This window comes from Pavona decussata, unplaced genomic scaffold (genome assembly GCF_977016875.1).
Source record: "Pavona decussata unplaced genomic scaffold, jaPavDecu1.1 SCAFFOLD_12, whole genome shotgun sequence".
Taxonomy (NCBI): Eukaryota; Metazoa; Cnidaria; class Anthozoa; order Scleractinia; family Agariciidae; genus Pavona; species Pavona decussata.
This window is the reverse complement of record NW_028145435.1, coordinates 706807-727523: the sequence shown is the minus strand read 5'-3', so window position 1 is coordinate 727523 and position 20717 is coordinate 706807. Positions and strand designations below refer to the sequence as shown.

General features: G+C 37.5%; 2 protein-coding genes and 1 pseudogene across 2 annotated transcripts; 1 reads left to right on the top strand and 2 right to left on the bottom strand.

The window, feature by feature from the left end:
• Positions 1 to 457: 457 nt before the first annotated feature.
• On the bottom strand, positions 458 to 5328 carry LOC146487930 (1-phosphatidylinositol 4,5-bisphosphate phosphodiesterase zeta-1-like). Its single transcript, XM_085124696.1, has 5 exons — positions 5059 to 5328; positions 2349 to 2493; positions 1564 to 1698; positions 655 to 741; positions 458 to 570 (listed from the first exon to the last, which is right to left on the bottom strand). The coding sequence occupies exons 2-5, from the start codon at positions 2473 to 2475 to the stop codon at positions 458 to 460; spliced, it is 462 nt and encodes a 153-aa protein (XP_084980822.1). The 5' UTR covers positions 2476 to 2493; positions 5059 to 5328.
• Positions 5329 to 8975: 3647 nt separating this feature from the next.
• LOC146487929 (uncharacterized) lies at positions 8976 to 11487 on the bottom strand (annotated as a pseudogene).
• Positions 11488 to 11798: 311 nt separating this feature from the next.
• On the top strand, positions 11799 to 18331 carry LOC146487928 (uncharacterized). The gene is made up of 6 exons (XM_085125761.1): positions 11799 to 12023; positions 12927 to 13037; positions 14601 to 14670; positions 15684 to 15816; positions 17064 to 17172; positions 17565 to 18331. The coding sequence occupies exons 1-6, from the start codon at positions 11901 to 11903 to the stop codon at positions 17691 to 17693; spliced, it is 675 nt and encodes a 224-aa protein (XP_084981887.1). The 5' UTR covers positions 11799 to 11900; the 3' UTR covers positions 17694 to 18331.
• The last annotated feature ends 2386 nt before the right edge of the window (positions 18332 to 20717 follow it).

The following is a 20717-nucleotide window of genomic DNA, read 5'->3' as shown; positions in this document are numbered from 1 at the left end:
AATAAAAGTAAATATGTCAAATAACAAAAAAAGATGATAGTTCAAAATTATATAAGTCAGCGAGCAGTGAGTTCCACTCGGTTAAAAGTCGACATTTAACAAATTTATAGCGTATAAATTAGGCCATCCGATAACATACAGTTGTTTGGCATCGACACCTGATAAACTTAGTTTTGATGCTTGTCAGTTTTACCTTCTGATGGCTTCCGATGCTTTCGAGGCAGAAAAATATAATTTTACAAAATTATTCACATATTAATCTTTCTATTCATTGATGTCCAGGTTTTTACGGTTTATTTAAAAGCCACGCGCGTACGAATATATTTTTTCCGCAGGATGCCAGGGAAGTTCGATAGTAACCTTAAACCACTGCATTCCTTGCAAATGAATAACGAGGGTTAGTCTCTAAAGAAACTGTGGTGCTGCGTCGGTGGGGAGTGAAAACGAATGTTTGGTTTTATCGACTGAGTTTCAGTATAAGGCAAATTGGCCACTGTCCCTCTATAGTGAAGTAACACGATTTTACATCGTTGGGGGTTTCCTTTATCATCGGGTGATAATTAGACTTTTCTGTCAGGAACAAAGTAATAAAAAAATGAACCGAGGCAATGCATACAAATCATCTGAAGGCCTTTGCAAGACGGTCATTCTCACCTCTGTTTCTCAACGATTCTGGTTTTAAAATATAACCGCATCCTCCATTCTTCCTAAACTTTCCTTGATTCAAATGCATACCAAAATCTGCAAGAGCAAAAGGCAAACGGAGTTGCTTTGCTTTGACTGGTTCTGTAACAAAACCTTACTTACAGAACATCTATATGTGACCATACATGACCAGTGTGAAATTGAAAGGAGTGTTATCTTATTAAAGTTACTGAAGATTGGTTTGAAGTTCAGACCCACATCGAAACCCATTCACGGATTCTGAAATCAATCAATCAATCAATCAATCAATCAATCAATCAATCAATCAATCAATCAATCAATCAATCAATCAATCAATCAATCAATCAATCAATCAAGCAAGCAAGCAAGCAAGCAAGCAAGCAAGCAAGCAAGCAAGCAATCAATCAATCAATCAATCAATCAATCAATCAATCAGTCAGTCAGTCAGTGAGTCAGTGAGTCAGTGAGTCAGTGAGTCAGTCAGTCAATCAATCAAATGAATGTATATTTAAAAAAATAACATGAGTAGTGTCTTGCTTGTCCTGCAAATAGCTACAGCTAGTCTAGGCGGGGCAAGACGAACACAAGAAAATGACAAGGACAAACTAAGTTTGAAATTTCTAAGACACTGAGTTTTACGCAGTAATACATTTAAAGTATTTGGCAGTAATTGTCCAATACTAAAAGAAGAACCTCCTGCCTTATAAGGCGGTCAAACTTTTAAATCTGCGGATGGAATATTATCGCACTTGCGACCATTCAAATGAAAGCATTTTAAGAGCACTGGTGTATGACACTCTGTATTTCAGTTTTTGTCAAGACAAAACTTGGCATGATTTTTTAACACTGATACAATGTAATTAAAGAAAGGTCAACCAAAAGTCACTGAGATGTTACCTGGCTTTTGATAGTTGATGGCCACCATCTGAATGCCGGCATTCCACATGGTCTGAGGATTGTAGTTTGACGAGTCTACTCTCGATCCCTTGGGGTACGTCCTCACAACGTGTTTGTTAGCCAGCGACAAAATATCTATAGAAAGAAGCAAATAAAAATTGACCGATTCAAGCAAGGACCACTTTTCCAGCAAACGTCCTCTGCGGACTAACGAGTTCAAGATGGAGCGCGGCTCACTGACTTTACTTCGGCACAGTTCACAAGTATACTGCAATATGAACTGAAACTGAAACTCAACTCAAAACTGCCACAATTCGAACTTTGATGTTCTTCAATCCCTTCTATTTTGTGAGCAGATATTACAGCAACTCAGCCCCGGTTTCAAGATGAGAGAAGTTCAAACACTGTGCTGCTGTCAAGAAATATTATCCTACTGGATATCTTATGGCAAAATAGCTTTCGTCACAGGGATCTGATATGCTACAATGATGGGCTGAATTTTGCGGATTTGGAGCCACACAGGTTTTGGTCTCAAACTTTCAGGAAACTTGTTGGTTGCTTCCAAGACGTACCCACTTTCAAAGAACTGGACGGTCAGATTGGTCTATTTATAAATGGAATGCGCCAATTTAAAGGGGCAGTTTTAAAAATCCTTCAAAAAATAATACATTCTGAAAATACCTTTTTGTCATGTTGAATATATTCGAAGGACTGGAACTGGTTGCCTTGATCGGATGAATAAAAAGCGTTCTCAGGCTGACAGCTGTTCAAATTATAATTGTTACCTCTTGGATGGCCTGTAATGTAATCTTGTGCAGCTCCGTCATTGAACGAATACATCTCACAGCAGTCACCCGAGATCTCGTTTTCCTTGTAAGGCACTGCACGGCAATACACGATCAGTTTGCCCATGGAATCTTCCAAAGGAACCTGTCAAACCACATACAATTAGAGCTGTCCAAATGCCAAGCAATCACTCTGGCTTATCACAAAAGAGGTAAACAACACAGTGAGCCAATTAGAATTCGAAGCAAATACAGGCAAGAAACTAGTGCCAGGTCTGCGAAAAAGCCATCAAGGAAGCTAGCTGTGTGTCAAAAGTCATCTTATTCAAACTTAAACAAGAAGTTTCGCTATAAAAGAGCAAGCCCCTCCTTCATTTCACACCTTTGTGGGCGTGAAATGCCGGCAAATTTAGACGCTGTTCAGTCATGGCAAAGTTGTTGACTCAAGCGTCCTCTGATAAAATATGCCTCAAAATTTTATAATATTAGCACAGCAATATAAGATATTAAGTTCTCATTTGTTTTACAAGAATTATTCTGAAAATTAAACCAATTTTATCGGTAAAAGTCAAAGAAAAATGATACATGTTGTTTGTCAGTTGTTTACGCTCTGATGGTTGATTGACAACTGAAGGTAACAATGGCCACTAAAAGTACGAGAATTCTTGAATTCCTGATCAAATTTTTACATAGACGAATAGCAACAAATAACTTCCTAACAAAAATTGGAGTAAGGGACAACCCAAACTGCTCCTTTTGTAATGGGGAACAGGAGAAACTTTTTCATCTCGTTTGGTCTTGTCCTAAAGTGGCCTCTTTCTGGCATGATTTAACTGTAAGGCTAACTTTTCTCCACATTACTCCCGAACATTACATAATAGACCCACTTGTCGCTCTCGGTCTAAAGCCGGATTCTTCCAAGAACTACCAGCAAATTAATTTTTCCTGCCTCCTAGCTAGGAATTATGTCTGGATGAGCAAAAGAAAAGAAACCGCACCAAAGGTAGAAGGTTTTCTTTAATACTTGAAATCAATTTACAATATAGAGGCCAATGCCGAATGCACTCATTCCAAAAAGTGGGAATTTTTGAACACTTTTTGTTATAAAGCCTTGTTTTTTTTAGTTATCAGTGTGTCTCGATCCACTGTACATTTTGCCTGTTTTTTGACTTTGGATACATTTGCTCCGCTTTCACTGCCCTTAATTCAAGAAAAAAAAACACAAGCTGCTTTGTATATATAAGTACTGTATTATAAAATATTATTTCATATATATTGAGATTCTCGCATCAAATTTTGCTGTGTGAAAAAGCGTTTCGAAGAGAATTTAATACAGGAGTTTTGTAATTATTTTACTCCAATTAAAGCTGGATAAATAAAAAAAATCTCAGTATGTATAAAATAAACAAATTACATCATGGAAAGCGCTTTGTACGGGATTTTCACACTCGTTGGTTTTGTATCAGAAATCCCACTCGTTCGCTGCGCTCACTCGTTCGATTTCAGATACTTCACCAACTGGTGTGAAAATCCCGTACGCACACGCTTTCCATGAAGTAATCTCTATATAAAATATGACTGCAGCGTTTTCTTAATTGTAATTGTCCGTAATGTATTTTTTTTTTTTTTAGAATTGCTTTTGATTACCTTACTTATTGATCGTTTCAAAATGTGTATTGCAATTGTAAGTAATTAATAATAGGTTATGTGTAGTGTTGTTGGTTATTGCGATATACTAATTAGAGTTTTCCGATTTAGCGGAAGTTCTACGTAAGTGGAACTTGCGAAATTCAATTGAATTCAATTTCTCGGTTTTCTTTATGTGCAATTCGTTTAACGAATACTAGTAAGTAACTTGCACTTCACGAAACCAACTACAGCGCGCAAATATATTTTATTCTTGCAAAATTAATGAAAGTTTCGATTCACCAACAAATTCAGGATTGAAGCAAGCATTTTTTGTGGCCAGCTCATTAGAGTTGGGGGCTAAAGACGACGAGTAATCAATGGACGGACAAGCTCAACATTGGGGTTTTAAGGATTGTTTCAATACAGTTTTCTGGAGGCGATACCGATAGTTTTTCAATCGCATTAAAAGTGATTTTATCCTTGTCCAGTCATCATATTTTCACCACTAACTAACTGTGCTCATGACTCAGCAATCATGACTTCATCGTAATCGGCGAGTTTCTTTAGTACATGGTAATGACTCTTCAATTAGTCAATTTTCGCTATTCGGAAAAATAGATCGAACTTCCGCGAACTTCCGCTAAATCGGAAAACCTTATTTGTAACGCTGTAATTATAAGTAATAGGAATAAAACAAAGAAGTAAGTAAGAACTGATAATAGTGTAAGTTATTGCATTGTATTGTAGCGTAAGCGTATCCTTTGTAGACCGTATGTTAGTTTTGCATGGTAACGTGTAAGTATTGTATTGCATTGTATTTTATTGTAAGTAGAGTAAACGTCGTATTGTAAATAGGGTAGGAACAATGTAAGTAACTAGGTGTTTTTGATTAATTTAATAAAAAAAATGAAAAAAACAAAACAAAACAAAAAACAAAAAAGAATGGCAGGCCAGGCCCCTTTAATACGGGAACTTCCTGTTTAACCGTGAACTATTCATTCATTTGAAGTCATGTTTGTCTGCAATTGGCTGGAGAGTGAAGCAAGTAAAAGTCACTTTGACACTGAAAAATATCACTTACCACATTGTACGGCTCTTCACTCGTTGACCCCTACAAAAAAGAGAAGGGGGATTAGTGTGAGAATTATATTGCCTGCCTAAAATCCCATACAAGCTTCGAATTAGCTTGTAATATTCCACAACCTGCGCAGCACACGGTCCAGCGCAAATACAATTAACAGGTAATATAATATTGACGACTTAATTACTTGTCCAATTTACAAATAATTGCATAGTTATTAACGGTAATAGAAATAAAGGATATTACACGGCGGCGCGAACATATGAATTATATTTTATGAGTGGTAAAAAGTGGTAAAAACAATATTTTACGAACGAGCGCAACGAGTGCGTAAAATATTGTTTTTAACACGAGAAATAAAATTCATATCTTCAAGCTACCGTGTAATTTTCTTTTTATTATATAGACAAATCTATCGTTCGCCATTTTTCACCGTCTGTTTGCAAAAACACTAGTGAAAAGCGGGAAATGACGTCATCAATATCCTCACTAGTAAGGATATGGAAAATACGCCACTTGGACCCCGGATGTAGTTTCGTATGAATTTTACGAGTGGCGTATTTTCCAGTAAAACACTCCTGTCTATATAATAAGTAGCAATGCTCCTGTCTGTAGTGTTACCTAGATGTGGAAGTAGAGGCTAGTGCCTCAGTGACTCAAAAATCTGAGTTATTTAAATTATAGCTTCCAAACCACAGACCAATGACATAACGAACCTTTGGTATCCTCGCTTTCGTTTTCCTGCACTTTTTTTTAACATCAGTATACTTAATTTAATATTGCGAATTAACGTTTACTTATAATTTAATTTAACTTTATCAACTTTTAATGGTATCCGTCTTTCTTTACATTTATGTGTCTCTTCCTTTGCTGCCCGGTATGAATTAGCAATTTTCGCTATTTGCGGGTTGCAATACTTTTACGAAAAATTTACAAGATAACAAAAAAGATGAAGTTGAAAAGTCGAAGTTGACTAGCTTACAGCTTTAATACTGATATGTGTACACTTGCTGGATTGTGAGGGGGAGGGGCAGTCAAAAGGTTGGGGGTTGAACGTGGAACCAATCAACAACGCCAGTAAGAATCCTTAGTTCTTATGACAGAAACAACTAAAGACGATCTCTAGCAACGCATGGTATACGGTAGCCTTATTTTCAGATGGCCCAAGGTTACACTAATTTACAACAACAACAACAACACTTTTTTTTAAAAAATAGACAATTACAAGGTGTTTATATACCTACCCGCAAATAGCTGAAGCTAGTCGAGGCAGGTAGGTATGTTTATACTAAACTAAATACAAATACATTTGGTTTTTGCAAATACAATACTAATTGCTTTCTGCCTTCCTCTGGAATAAAAAAAAGCAAAACAAAACAAAGAACAACAACAACAACAACAAACAAAAGAGAGAGAGAGAGAGAGCAGAGAGTTTCGTCCTGTCCTAGAATAAGTACGAGAATAGAGTAACGAGGACAAAAAACAACGCCTTTAAACGAGCCCCTACAGCTGTTGGTGTTCTGTGGCTAAACAAATGACATTTACATATGCATTGGTTTGTTACAAATGGATCCTTACCTCTGTTGCATTTATCAAAGATCGTAATCTTGAGTTGAGAGAGTTGGATGATTCTGTCCTGGAGAGAACAGCCTCAGACTATGGAAACAAAGAAAATTATCATATTTGAAAATGTAAAATGCAGTAAACAGACGTAAGAATTTAATTGTAAAGAAAACATTGTCTAGAAGCAATCTTGCAAATAAAAAAAATAAAAAAAACTTTACTGCTACCTCACAAAACCCTAATTTCTATCGACCAGAGACTCAGCTTACCTGGCTGGATACGAGTGGAGCTCTGTTGACCTTTTTAACCCTCGGAGAGATATTCTGTTTGAGAAGTAAGAGTCATAATGAGAATGATGATTATTCTAAAAAGTAACGCAGGCATACTCGGAAAAAAGAAATCCGAGTGCTCCTATCAGGAGTCGAACCTAAGACCTTCCGATTACTAGTTCGGATGCTCTACCACTGAGCTACAGCAGACTCGTGGGTAATGGTAAATTTACCATCACATTTCTTTCATATACCACACGTTCGATACCACACGTTCGACATTCAAATCCTAGCAGTATGCAGGATGTTTGTCCCATGAACCTGTGGGGGACCGTGCGGGAGGTCGTGGGTTCAAACCCCGGCCGGACCAACACTCAGGGTCTTTAAATAACTGAGGAGAAAGTGCTGCCTTTGTAATGACATCTGCAAATGGTTAGACTTTCTAGTCTTCTCGGATAAGGACGATAAACCGTAGGCCCCGTCTCACAACACTTCAATGTTCATAACCCTGTGGGACGTTAAAGAATCCAGACACTAATCGCAAAGAGTAGGGCATGGAGTTCCCGGTGTGCTGGTCTGGCCTTTGTGATGTTTCATGATTTCAGGGTTTGGGTGGGTAGGATGAGGTTGCTAATGGACATATGCTGATGTAAACCGCATTTGAATATATATGTGAATAGAAAATGCGGTATATAAATGCATTACCATTACTAGTTTAATGGCCTTAGCTCCCACGAGTCTCCTGTAGCTCAGAGGTAGAGCATCCGAACTAGTGATCGGAAGGTCTTAGGTTCGACTCCTGATAGGAGCACTCGGATTTCTTTTTTCCGAGTATGCCTGCGTCACTTTCTAGAATAATCATCATTCTCATTCATTCACCAGGCTGGAAAATTTACCATCACATTTCTTCGAAGAGTCATAATGTTAGAAATGATTTACCATGATTAAAGATCACATGTTAAAAGCGTCCAGGGTGCTCATCATTTTTACTTAGAGAGCTGGAGAAAGGGTACAAGAAGCAGGGCAACTATTAGGTGTTATTTCTTATGTGGTGTAACTTTTTGTACAACAATATACGGTTTTGTCAATGACTACCGTAAATTACTGACATTGAAGCGTTATTTCTTAATACAGGATTTTCAAATATTAATTCAACCTAGAGTCTGATGTCAACTCGAATGTCAGCTTCGGAAAGAGTGAAAACGAAATAAGCTTGTATATACTTTTATCATTTATGTCTTTAGGCAACTGAAGTTATACAATCTTAAAGACTTTTGTTTTTGAATGGGCTATCGTAGCTTGATCAGAAATAAAATACAAACAGCAGTGATAAACATAATAAACTTGAGCATTTTATATAACTTGCATACGAAACGTCAAGTTATATAAAATACGCAAGTTTAATATGTTTAACTTTAAATGGTTTGAACCCAAGAGTCATGCCATAAGTACGTAAATTATGATCATTCGGGTGAGTGTAGTCCTGGGAAGGACTGTTTGAGGTGACTTTGACTGACGTTTTGACAACCTGAGCAGAAGTCATCTTCAGAGTCAAGTGAATTGTGGAACGTCAGTAGGTGGTATATATATATATGTGTCTGGTTGTTAACCTGATTGGTCAACGAAGTCGAGATGTTATTGGTCGTTTGTCAGTAAGCCGTGATGTTATTGACTATGAAGACTGTAAAAAGTGATTGGTACGTTTAGCTTTGTCTTTTGTTTGTCAAAAGGCCGTGGGTGTATTGTTAGTAAAATGTCTATTGTTTGTCTGTTCTGTTGATGTTGTCAATAAGTCGTTTGTATGGTGCAGGTAGTTGTAGGCAACGGTTGAGTGGCGTTTGTTCTAAGTTAGTAAACCAGCTTTCTAGAGTGAGTCGTTGATAGTAATTTGTGGTTCGTTTGTAAATGGTGCTCAGCAGTGTGATTGTTAATATCACCATTTCTAGATGCTCGTTTGTGTTCAGTCAGTCGTTCATTTAAATTTCTGCCGGTCTCACCAATATAAGTGGCCTGGTAGTCGCAGCATTTGATTTTGTAAACTACTTCCTTTGCTACGTTTGACAGAGATCTTCAAAGTTTACATTCCTTGAGAAATTTAATGACTGTTTCACTGCTATTTCTTGAATGTGAAAATCTTTGCTGATTTTCCAAACGCTTTTGGTGTTAATGATGAAACTAATTAAGTAATAATAATCATTGTTATAAAGTTCGGTGATGCCATTCTCATTCCCAGCCCTCATTACACTTATCCAGCAAACTGAGCTTCATCTTGGAGGCCTGGGGTAGAGCATGATGCACTCTTTCCCAGTCAGCTCGGAGGTCACATTCAGTTGCACCCCAGGCCAAGGACGGCTGGAGATGAAGCCGCAGAGATGCAATGTTAATGTTCAGTCTTAACATTAAACAGATTAGGTGGCTAGACCTGTGTCTTTTATTAAGGTCATTACATTTTGTGGCAACTCAATACATGTAGTCCAGTAAATTAAACATTCTTTACTGAATCCTTAAAACTATTTATTGCATAACATTTGCCTATTTTTTTGGCTTTTTGCTTGAACAAGGTCAAAGCCAGAAATTTGCTTCTTTCAATAGCATTTTACAAATGCACAAGATGGCATTGGTAACTTGTTTCTCTGGATGTTTTTCTTGCATTTGCTCTCAGAAACAGGTTCACTTTGTATGATTGTCAAGGTAACATGAAGCTCATTTTTTTGCATCCTAAGTCAGTACTCCAGATGTTTCTAATGTGAAAATTTAACAGTTCCAAGAAATGGAGAGAGCTCTCTGACATTACTGGCAATGTAATCTACCTCTTCCTGGCTTGGCAAAAAGGACAGTCCAGAAACATTAAGCACTTCAAGAGATGGGCAAGCCAAATTGATGTGATCCATTAGTAGGGACGTACAGGAGACAACATGTACTTCTCTGAGATGGTCACTACTCAAGTTGAGCTGACATGGTCCATAACAGTTCGTCAAGGTCAGTGACTCAACCACACCACACTGTTGAAAGAGATCACTCACAGGGCAGTCAAGATTACAATACTCCAGGGATATATGCTGAACATTACACTGGGACAATACTAGTGCTTTGAGATTACACCGTTTCAAAACAAGATGGCTGATTTTGACAGTGCATGATCTGTTTTTAAAATTCAGCTTTGTAAATTCAGCAGGTTTAACATGGTCCAACCTCCTTTCAAAGTTTACTTCAAGGTACTTGACTGTGTTGGCATCAATAGTGACTTTGCGAAGGTATGGTACATCATTAAGTACAACCTTGTTGACATCACGTGAAGATATTGACACAGCTTTTAAAATGGTGGACCTTGTCATTGACTTTCTGATCAGCAGATGCTGCAGTTTGGGACAGCGAATGTCAACTAACGTTAAACGTTCACCATTGTCAAATATAGTGATATTTTCAAGTGAAGGAGCTGAATGCTGATCTAGTCGTAAACTTGTCCAGTACACCTCAAGCTCAAGTGACTTGATGTCTGGGTTTCTAACCAAAAGACTGATCAGTTCAGCTGGAATAAGAGCATTGCATCTTCTAAGTTTCAACTCATGCAAGGAATTTGCAGAGATTCTATTCAGGTTACGCACCTCAACACAGAGTAGTAGATGTAGTGTTCTTAATGAAGAGGCATCAATGTTCAGTTCACACACAGAGGTACATCCATTCAGGATCATCTTCTTTAGATGGGGGAATGCAAAATGGAACTCAGCAAAGTCCCCAATCTGAAATAAGTCCATTTCTGACAGTGACTTGGAAGTCAACTGAAGTTGCTGAATGGATGGCAAACCATGAATTTGATCATTCCCATAACTAAATTTTTTCAGTCCTTGTAATTTCTTAACAGTGTCTTTAAGATCAAGGGCCTCCAACCGTGCTCTCTCTAGCAGCAGAGACGTTATATGACTGCTGTACTTAGAAGACACAACTTCCTTTACCGCATTTACTGAGTTTGACTTGAGTATTGCAAGCTGAGGTTTTTCATCTGAGGAAAACTCTCAACAACGTACTTTAAATCAGCCTCATTAAAAAGTCCATCTGGAATAAGTGAAGCTTCCAAAAAGACGTTCCTCAGCGATTTCTGGCATCTCAGCTCTCTGAGAAGTCTTTTAGACCAAGACATTCCAGCAATTTCAAGTGTATTCAAAACAGAAAGAGAAGAGGCGTACAGGAGGAGAATTTCGGAGAAAAGTTCGTGGCATTTTTGCAGGCGAATAACCTTCACAAAATGGCCAAATCTTTTGATGATGGTCTTGAATCTAATGAGAACACTGCTTTCGTAGCTACAGTTCCTCGCATTTCGTAAGGTGACGTTTTCCCAAAGAGTAGGATCTGGATTTGTGAAGATAAGGCTTCGCCAATTCTTACACACTAAACTCAGGGCAAAGAGATCATCGTATATGGGGTGAAATTTCTTGAAAATAGCCAGCCAAAGTTCTGATGGTAAAGTGATTCCCACGTCGATACCTTGATCACCATCTCGCTCTACGGTGGCCATGCTTTTTTACCACCCCCAGTCTTTCATTCAAGATCATGTTTAGCCATTCATTTCATGGAGATTTCTGTGCATGAAGGCGATGAAAAAGACAACAAGAACAATTTTGCTACTCAAGGGCGCCATGTTAACAGTCAAGCCTCGTTTTAAAGATTCAATTGAAATCCACTCTTGGGGAGAAGCTAAGCCCGTAAGTTTGGGCTCATACACATTCAACAGTTTATCAGACATTTTTGGGTCAATTAGAGTGTGGCTTGAAAATTCATAATTAATTCATTTCCTTGTAAAATTTTTTCTTTAATTTGTGGAAAACATTATCTTTGTGCTGAGTTCCCCGTTGGAAGCGCAAGCCACCCCTCCCTTATTTAGAAGGTTTTCCATTGTCGGATACATGAAGCGGGAGTTACAAACCTCCACTGGTCGCCATCTTTTATTTTGTGCAAGCGCGAGTCAGTTCATTGTTATGGTTTTCAGTTAATTGTCGCCGACAACGGCATATAATGTTTCGTTCATCCTTTGTGGAGGATACTGGAAATCCATGGTCACCGTCTTCAACATATATTCACGTCGGATCTTTGCAAAATATCCTAACTTTTGCTGAAAAATGCGGCCATATCGACAGGGTAAGTTTATAATTATTATTCAAGCTTAATTGCATTTAAGCTTAAAGCTCACTGCTCGTCATTTTGTGCATTCTAGACTTTATTTGCAAGCCAGATATCAGAAAAGACAACGAAAGACTAGACTATATTGTTATTTGTACATGCAGATACATGTAAGCTCAAAGTGCATATGAAGGGAAAATAATTTATGCCGATTTGAAAGGCCTTTCAAAAATACATTTTACTTGCAAAAGCGCTTTGTGTGAGCCATTGCCAATTCAGATTATCAGAGGTACATTACTGATGCCAAGTTTTAGTAGCATCACTTCAATATTTCCCCAGATATTCTTGCTTTTGTGATTTATCTTTGAACAAAAACAAAATATATCTTGAACTAGAGAAGATAATTCAGAAAAGAAAACGCCATTATTTGTCATTTTGAAAGGCCTTTAAAATAAGCATAATGTATTTCTTACTACATAGCCACTTTGAAAGCTTGTTTAAAGCTTAAAGGAGAAGTATCACGAAAATTTGATGTCATTTCAAAATCCAAAAATGTTTGTTTGACAACAAAAACAAAAAATTATTGTCAAGTTTTAGTATAAATTATCACCCCAGTGCAATAAAACTGTCGATTAGTGCCTCTGGCCAGAGACAGAGTTGGTCGGAATGGATTGAAACTAGAAAAATCTTAGGCTAATGTTTTTCAAGTTTTCATATTTTTGTTTCCAAAATGCGCTAGAAAAGAGTACGAGTTGTTCTTGTCAAGAATTAAGTTGATTTCTCTCCTCTCTTTGTTCTAGAATTATTTTGTAGCAAAGTGAAGGTCGTATTTCACCATTTTTAACAGAAGAGGTCAAAAACCCCATGATACTTCCCCTTTAAATCATTATCTTCAAAGTAAGTAATTTTTTTGTCCTGCAGAGGAAGGTAAATACTGAAGAGATCACAAGAAAAGTAGATAGAAGCTCTCCATCAGTGGCACTGATAAGATTGCTGAGAGAAATCACAAGACTTGGTAAAGCTTTAGACAAGGTAACCCCAATGGTTAATGATCACATATAGGATATACAACTAGTTTGGTTTACTTTGCATCTACACAGGTCTGTTTGAATTTTTCCTCAAAATTAGGGTTGATTTGGCATTATAACGTCCGGGGGGGGGGGGGGGGGTACTCAAAAAAATTTAGTATGGAGAGGCTCTGCCCAGAGGTCCAACCCCTTACCCTTTTATGTACCCCTTTTGTATATCTTCCATTGCAAAATAATGAAAGGTCCTTTTAAGTACTTAAATGAGAGATTTCCCTACCCTTTCATATACTTCGACTCGTGAAATCCCTACCCTTTCATATACCTGAAGGGTGAAAAAGGTACCCCTTTTGGGCGGAGCCTCCCTGTATAGGCCATTATAGAGAGTACCCCCCCCCCCCCCCGTTATAACGAGTACCAAAGTGGTGATTCACCAAGAAAGAACATCATGAAAACCTCCACTTGCCCAATATTAACCTCCTACTGCAATTTGTGCTGTGATATGGGACTTTTAAGCTGTATTTTTTAAATATCAAAACACTTTTTTATTATTATAATTATTAAGCAGTAATACATTTGTAAAGACGTAAAGTACACTACTAACACTACATGGCTTGCAATACTTTGCTTAGAATACTTGACTTACAATGAACTTTGTCTACAGCCAACAATACTTTACATCTGTTACCAAAAGCTATCTACTACTTACAAAATTATGAAGAGATTTTTTTCCTATTTTTTTCTTTGTTTATTTTTTCCTTTTCCTTTCCGGTGTTTATACAATACTTTTCTTTAGCAAACAAAACAAACAAACAAAGCACAACTAAAAACGAGAAGACGGACAAAAGTACACATATACTACTAGCCTTATAACACTGCACTGCTGCAATTTTTGCTGTGATATGGGACTTTTAAGCTTTTTACATATAAATCTCTCATTTAGCACCAGTTCAAAACTGTGGGAATCAGTGCAAGATTAGAAAATTTGTATGGAATTAATGCTCAGTCTACCACTGAGCTACAGGAGACTCATGAGCAGGAGGCTGCTATTAAACACTAGGTTCATGTGACAAACATCCTGCATACATGTACTGTTTGGATTTTTCATACTTGAAAAGAAGAAATCTAAGTTCTCTTTAACTTGAGTTGAACCTATCACCTTCTGATTGCTAGATTGGATGATCTACCACTGAATTGGGGCGTTTTGGGAACTAGGTTTTTGTTTTTCTAGGTTATTCACCTGGCTTACAATATACATGTACCATCATATTCATTCTATTGCTCATATGCCACACATTGACATTGCAGTCCTGGCAGTTTGCAGGATCTTATGTTTGAGAGATAGCCAATAGTCTGTGATAACCGCCTCCTAAGATATAAAAATTGTTTCAAATATCAGGGACTGATTTAGGTACATGTAGTGCAAGGTAAATTATTTTTCAACAGAATACACGAATCTGGGTTTGGGTTCTAAATACTAGTATTACTAATAGTAACAGTAATGTTATTTAAGAGATTTCTGTCTTGATGTCACACTAAAAACAGATGAATATTTTTTTTACTTCCAAAGGTAAACCTTGAAATTCAGTGCCATTTAAAAGAAGCTGAAACTAAGGACATCACTCATGTGGACATACTAGGTAGGCTCAGTTGTTGTTTTTTTCTGCCATAAATTCAGTTCATTCATCTTAAACTTGCAAACAGGAACTTCTTCTAATCAGTCTTGGTTTCCTCCATTTCTTGAACCAAGTTAACAAACATTGACTTCCATCAGCTTGTGCCAATGAGTGAGCTAATCAACCTCGCAAAGTGGCATACTAGGTAGGCTCAGTTGTTGTTTTTTTCTGCCATAAATTCAGTTCATTCGTCTTAAACTTGCAAATAGGAACTACCTCTAATCAGTATTGGTTTCCTCCATTTCTTGAACCAAGTTAACAAACATTGACTTCCATCAGCTTGTGCCAATGAGTGAGCTAATCAACCTCGCAAAGTGGGTTGAATTTATTCCCTGATTAGCACTAATTGTGCTTTTAGGAAGAGATTATATTTGTAGTCAAATGAGAAATGTTATTCCTCTAGGGTGATTTAACTATAGACTGCTACTAATTGGCTTTCCACTCTATAGCAACTGACGTTTAGGTTGTTTTTAAAGGGGACGTATCACACGAATTTGATATTTCAAAACCCAAAAATGTTTGTCTGTCAACAGAAACAAAAACAAAATTGTCTAGTTAAATTATCACCCCAGTGCAATTCTTAAAAACTGTCGATTAGTGCCTCTGGCCAGAGACAGAGTAGGTCGGAATGGATGGAAACTTGAAAAATGTCGGGCTAATCAAGTTCTCACATTTATGTTTCCAAAATGTACTAGAACAGATCACGAGTTGTTCCTTTCAAAAATTGAGTTGATTTCTTTTCTCTCGTTGTTCCAAAATTAATTTGTAGCTAAGTTTTTAACAAAACGGGTCAAAAACCCCGACACTTCCCCTTTAATAATGCTGTGAGGAATATTATATTGATAGCTTCAAAATAATGGAGCCAGCAAATATTTCTGACGCCAATGCACAGCCATGAACAGCTTTCAAGTTGTGTTGTTTTGCAAAACAACGTTAATGTGCTCCTCAAAGTAACAACATTATTCACCGATGTACAGGACAAAGATGCCATCAGTTAGAACGGATCTCTAGCCAGTTGTCAGCAGTCATTGAGACAAAGGATGAACTCATCTCCAGAATGCAGCAACCGTTTGTAGGTGAATTCTTGGAGATAGATGCCGCCCATCACAAGTAAGTAAAAAAAGTTTAAAGGGAAGTGTCACGTGGAGTTTGACCTTTTGCGGTTAAAATGTGTGCAATAATACCTCAGTTGCAAAACAACATTAGAACACCGAGCAAAAGAAATAGAATGAATTCTTGAAAGGGACAACTAATGATCTGTTCTAGTGCATTTTGAAGTCGAAAATTCAAGAACTTGAAAATAAATGACCTAACCTTTTTTCAAGTTGCAGTCCCTTTTGACCCAGTTCATCTATGGTCAGAGACAATCACGACAGTCTTGTTTCAGTCAGTACACTGGAGTGGTACTTTTCGATAAAACTGGACCATTATTCTGTTAAAGGGGCAGTGTCACCAGTTTTAGCGTGCCTTCGTACAGCGTAAAAACATATTTGTATTGATGGGAATGTTAAAATAATGGTTTAGTATTGTTAACAAATGCCCTACAAGAATACATAAGCTAGTATTTGTTATCTTTTGCCGCAAATGGTTTTGATTGAAATGGATTACAACTTGAAAAAATTGGCTAATTTTTTCAAGTTCGTTCTGTGTATTTTGGAGAAATTGCTGAAAACATGTTTACTGTTTGTTCTTCATTGAAGGATCAGTTAATATTTTCCTCCCGGTGCGAGTCTACGAACAATTTCAAGTTCTACGTTAAATGTTTGAGTAATTTTGGTCAAATGCAGCAAAATCTCCGTGACAGTACTCCTTTAATTCAACAACATTCTGTGTTTTTGAAACGACACTAATCTCAGTGATACTTTTCGTATCAAGATAGATGACCTTTATTAATACAAAATAATTTTTTAAAGCTTAACAGCTCCAGGGGTCGTGTAAAAATGTAATGCTAAAGCTAACTATTAGAAGACTAGAAGGCCTGGTGATTTGTCACCATATTATGCTTTTCGTAACGCCAGCTGCATCTGGTGGTACATCTCCACAAAGCTCTTTGCATTTGTTGAGGTGACCGTCATTTAACACTGCATGTAGTGATGTTGAGGGACAGCCATCCAACTGATCCCTGTTCATAATAACCACAAGTAATTCCAACACGAACACGGTGATAATTGCTTAGTTTTATGATTAACATCAAGATTCCGTACGGTGCCCAGCAGTTTGATCTTAAAATAATTCAAACTGTAGTGTTGTTTGATTGTACATGTAGGCATCCAAACTTCTGGAATTTCAAGTCCATTCTCCCTGTTGATTTCGTCAGGGTAAAGTCTCATGATCGTTCTTTGATTTTTTCTCAATAGGAACACAGCAGAGATTTTGCCTTTGATTTCCTCAAACCTTGCCAGTTTTCCAACATTACTAGAAAATGTTTCATGGATAAGAACGTTCTCCCTGGCAGATGGCCAGCTGGTAGGTGGATCATTTATACCTGTTTGGTCGAGTTTTTACAACCCTGCAGTTATTCTATTTTCCTTCCAGAGTTTAAAATCATTCGTCAGGATTTCCTGGCTAGTGTTTACTGGAGCAAATGGAAACTTGTCAAGGCTCACTTAAATAGCAACCAAATTTTAGCTGTTCTTCCCCATGCAAGTCTGTACAATTTCTCCTTCAGTTGGCAAAAACGGAAAACGACGGTGGTTACCATTAAATCGACCTGTTTGCTGTTCATGTTCGGAGCGATCCATGTGATTGATCGGCCGGGGGTTGCTGTCATGAAATTCCAAGCGTATCTGCGAGGTGTTTTTAGGTGGTTTTTTTTTGTCTGTTGTACTGTACATGTTTGTTTTGTGTTTTAATTGTAGGTGGGGGTCCTGACCTCTATTGAGTCTTCATTTGCTGAGATTCAGAGCTTCTATCAAGCTTTGTGCCAGAGTAGAAACCTCATGTCACGCCTTCAAGAGGAGGATGGTGAACAAATGGATACACTGTAAAGAGTTACATCAAGCCGTATGATGTGTATATCATAGTTATTGTTTTTCAGGACTGATCTGTTTCAATGAATACTGTAGCACGAATACTGTAAAGAAGTTTCAGGGAAACAGTAAAGGTTTTATCAATTTATCTCTCGCCCTTATGTTGGCCTTTCAATCTCAGGCAGACGTTCAACATATATCTAGGCGATTCGTTGGTTATGCCAAGATTTTCTGTGGAATACACTGTACATATATTTTTATACGACTTTTTGGTCTGTAGTATCGCTTTTTGCGAGTTGCGCTGCATTGGCGAGGCCTAATACAATCAACGAGTAAATATAGAGCTATACAACACCGCCAAATTAACATGTAATAAGAGATTTATTATCAAAGAAGAGTGATTTCCAATTTTGATAAACAGCAAAGAACTATTAGGAAAAACTGATACAAGATAAGCGTGTGCGTGGGAAAACCTTTTCTATCTCTTTGTTTTTTTACTGTAGGAATAACCAGCAAACCGGACCAAACCAGTTTTGTACAGCACAAATTACTAACTATTCGAATATCGCGCAGTATTAATTTGTACTCGTTTCGCGCGTTATTCCAACAGTACCAAGTGGAGTTGGATAATAAAGTGGACTTTTTTTTACGAGAAATTAGTATTATTTTGTGTACAAATATTATTGATTTCGAGAAAACGTTTATGTCCTGGTTAGCGCAAGGATCATGTACAAATGACCCAAGTTCTATATAACCACTGCTCTACAGAAAAACCATTAGTGAACTGGGGTATTTTCTAGCCTCATAAATGTGTTACACGTCTTGTATGCTGCTAGGAACAGTTATGTGGTAATGTCTATGCGTTAACCACAGAGCTGCAGAGAAACTCGTGACGAACTAGGTTATCTACAATGTTCATTCTATTTTTATTTCTGTATTTTATTTGCTCTGAGTAAACATGACGTCAAAGAAAATATAAAATTAATTCCAAGGATTCAAAAATAAGAAATTAAATTACACAGAGGCAGGGTGAATGCAATAGCCAATGGGGGCCAACGTTAAATAAAAAGTGAGTAAAATACAGAAAGTATGTTAAATCAAAAGCAGGAAGCAATAGTTAGACTGCGAGTGATGTTACCACCAGTAGGCAAATGGTTTTTAACGAGCATGGATCTTCAGGGTCATTGTTGATAGTTTAAGCGCTAGCATCATGAAAATGATTGAGAAGAGCAGACTATTTCGTCGAAAGTAATATTAAATTAATAAACCAAAGTGTTCTAAGTCCTTGTAGCTCTTTTATATCTATTTAAAAAAGATGATTTCTGGAAGGTTGTCAGTCTTACATTTACAAGCAGTAGACTGTGGAAACCTTGAATTTACGCTTGAGCGAGTAAATCTACTTGTGTTACGGATTGCTGGTACCACAGAAGGATATATCAATTAAACCTTTAACGGCTTAAAAAAAGAACATTTTGTCCACGTCCTCGTGCCAATAGCACAAGGGATGTAGATTCAGCTGTCTTGAGCGTTCGTTGTATGTTACGTCACGGGAAAAGGGTAGGCTCGTATGTGACGTGCGTCCTGCATACTGTTATGCAGTAACAGTTATGCCGAAAGTTTTGTTCAGTTGAAAATGGTTTGCAAACAAGGCAATAAAGGGGGTTCATTTCTAAAGAAACTGTGGTGCTGCGTCGGTGGGGAGTGGAAACGTGTGGGTCTATCTACTGAGTTGATAAGGTAATTTGCCACCGTAAACTGATTCGATAACGGACGTTTCGAACGTTAGTCCATCGTCAGATCGAATCGAGGAATTGTGGGTTGTATGTGGTTGATACGGTGAGCAGAGGAGCTACGCTGTTGGTGGGAGCATGGTAACGAAGGAAACAAGTTTTCCGAGTATGCCGGTGTCATTTACTGATTAATACATCATTCTCATTTATTCACCAGGCTTAACATATCCATCACATTATTTCCATTGCAGATATTCCACACGTTGACATTCCAATCCTAACAGCATGCAGGATGTTTGTCCCATGAACCTAGTTTAATGGCCTTAGCTCCCTCCTGTAGCTCATTGGTAGAGCATCTGAACTGGTAATCGGAAGATCTTAGGTTAGACTCCTGATAAGACGCACTCGGATTTTTTCCGAGTATGCTTGTGTCATTTACTGATTAATACATCATTCTCAAGAACAAATTAGTCGAATGAAACCCGTTCGTTGATTTCGTGTGGATTAGGAGTGCTGAAAAAACAAACAAAAAAAAAAAAAAAAAAAGAACAACAATAAAACACAAAAACAAAATCATGGCCTTATCTCCCGGAAGCTCACTTGTTTTGTGGCACGCAGTAACATTTCCTTCAAGGAAGAGAAATTTAATGGAGGAAAGAATTGAGGCATGAAAAAGAACATTTGCGAAGATTTGCGATCGTTTAAATATAATGACATACTTGAAAGACCGGCTTCACTTCGCTTTTCAAATTTGAAGTCACATGCAAACTACCCATTACAAAGATTGAAAGATTAGAAGAACACCATTTTACATTTTTTCCCAGGAACTGGAACTTTTTGTGAATGAGATATTTGAAAATGGTGCGCCATTATTGCAAGGACGTTGTATCGCCTGTTTTGTTTGGCTTCTTGGCAACGACAAAATGGTTAGACTGTAAGCTGTCCCTTTATGGATAGTAGAGCGGGAGAGCTAGAAGAGTGACGTGAGCCAGAAGAGCACAGGTCGGTCGCTTCAATTTGCGCGCCCGACCTTTAGGGAGGAACTGCTATCAGCGTACAAAAACGGTATATTCTTAGTTAAATTCTTACAGCTTTTAAACAAAATGAACCGAGAATATGAAGATCAGCATTTCTATTAGCAAAATTATCAGCTGATAAAAGAGGTATGGGCTTGAGTTGAATGGAGTGTATTGGTTATGTGACAATTTACATGTACAATCGGAAATCATAGATAACCCTTGGAAGTGGAATATACGAAATACATATTTGAACTGCGGATAAAAGAAGAAATAATCATCTCTGTATAGTGTTA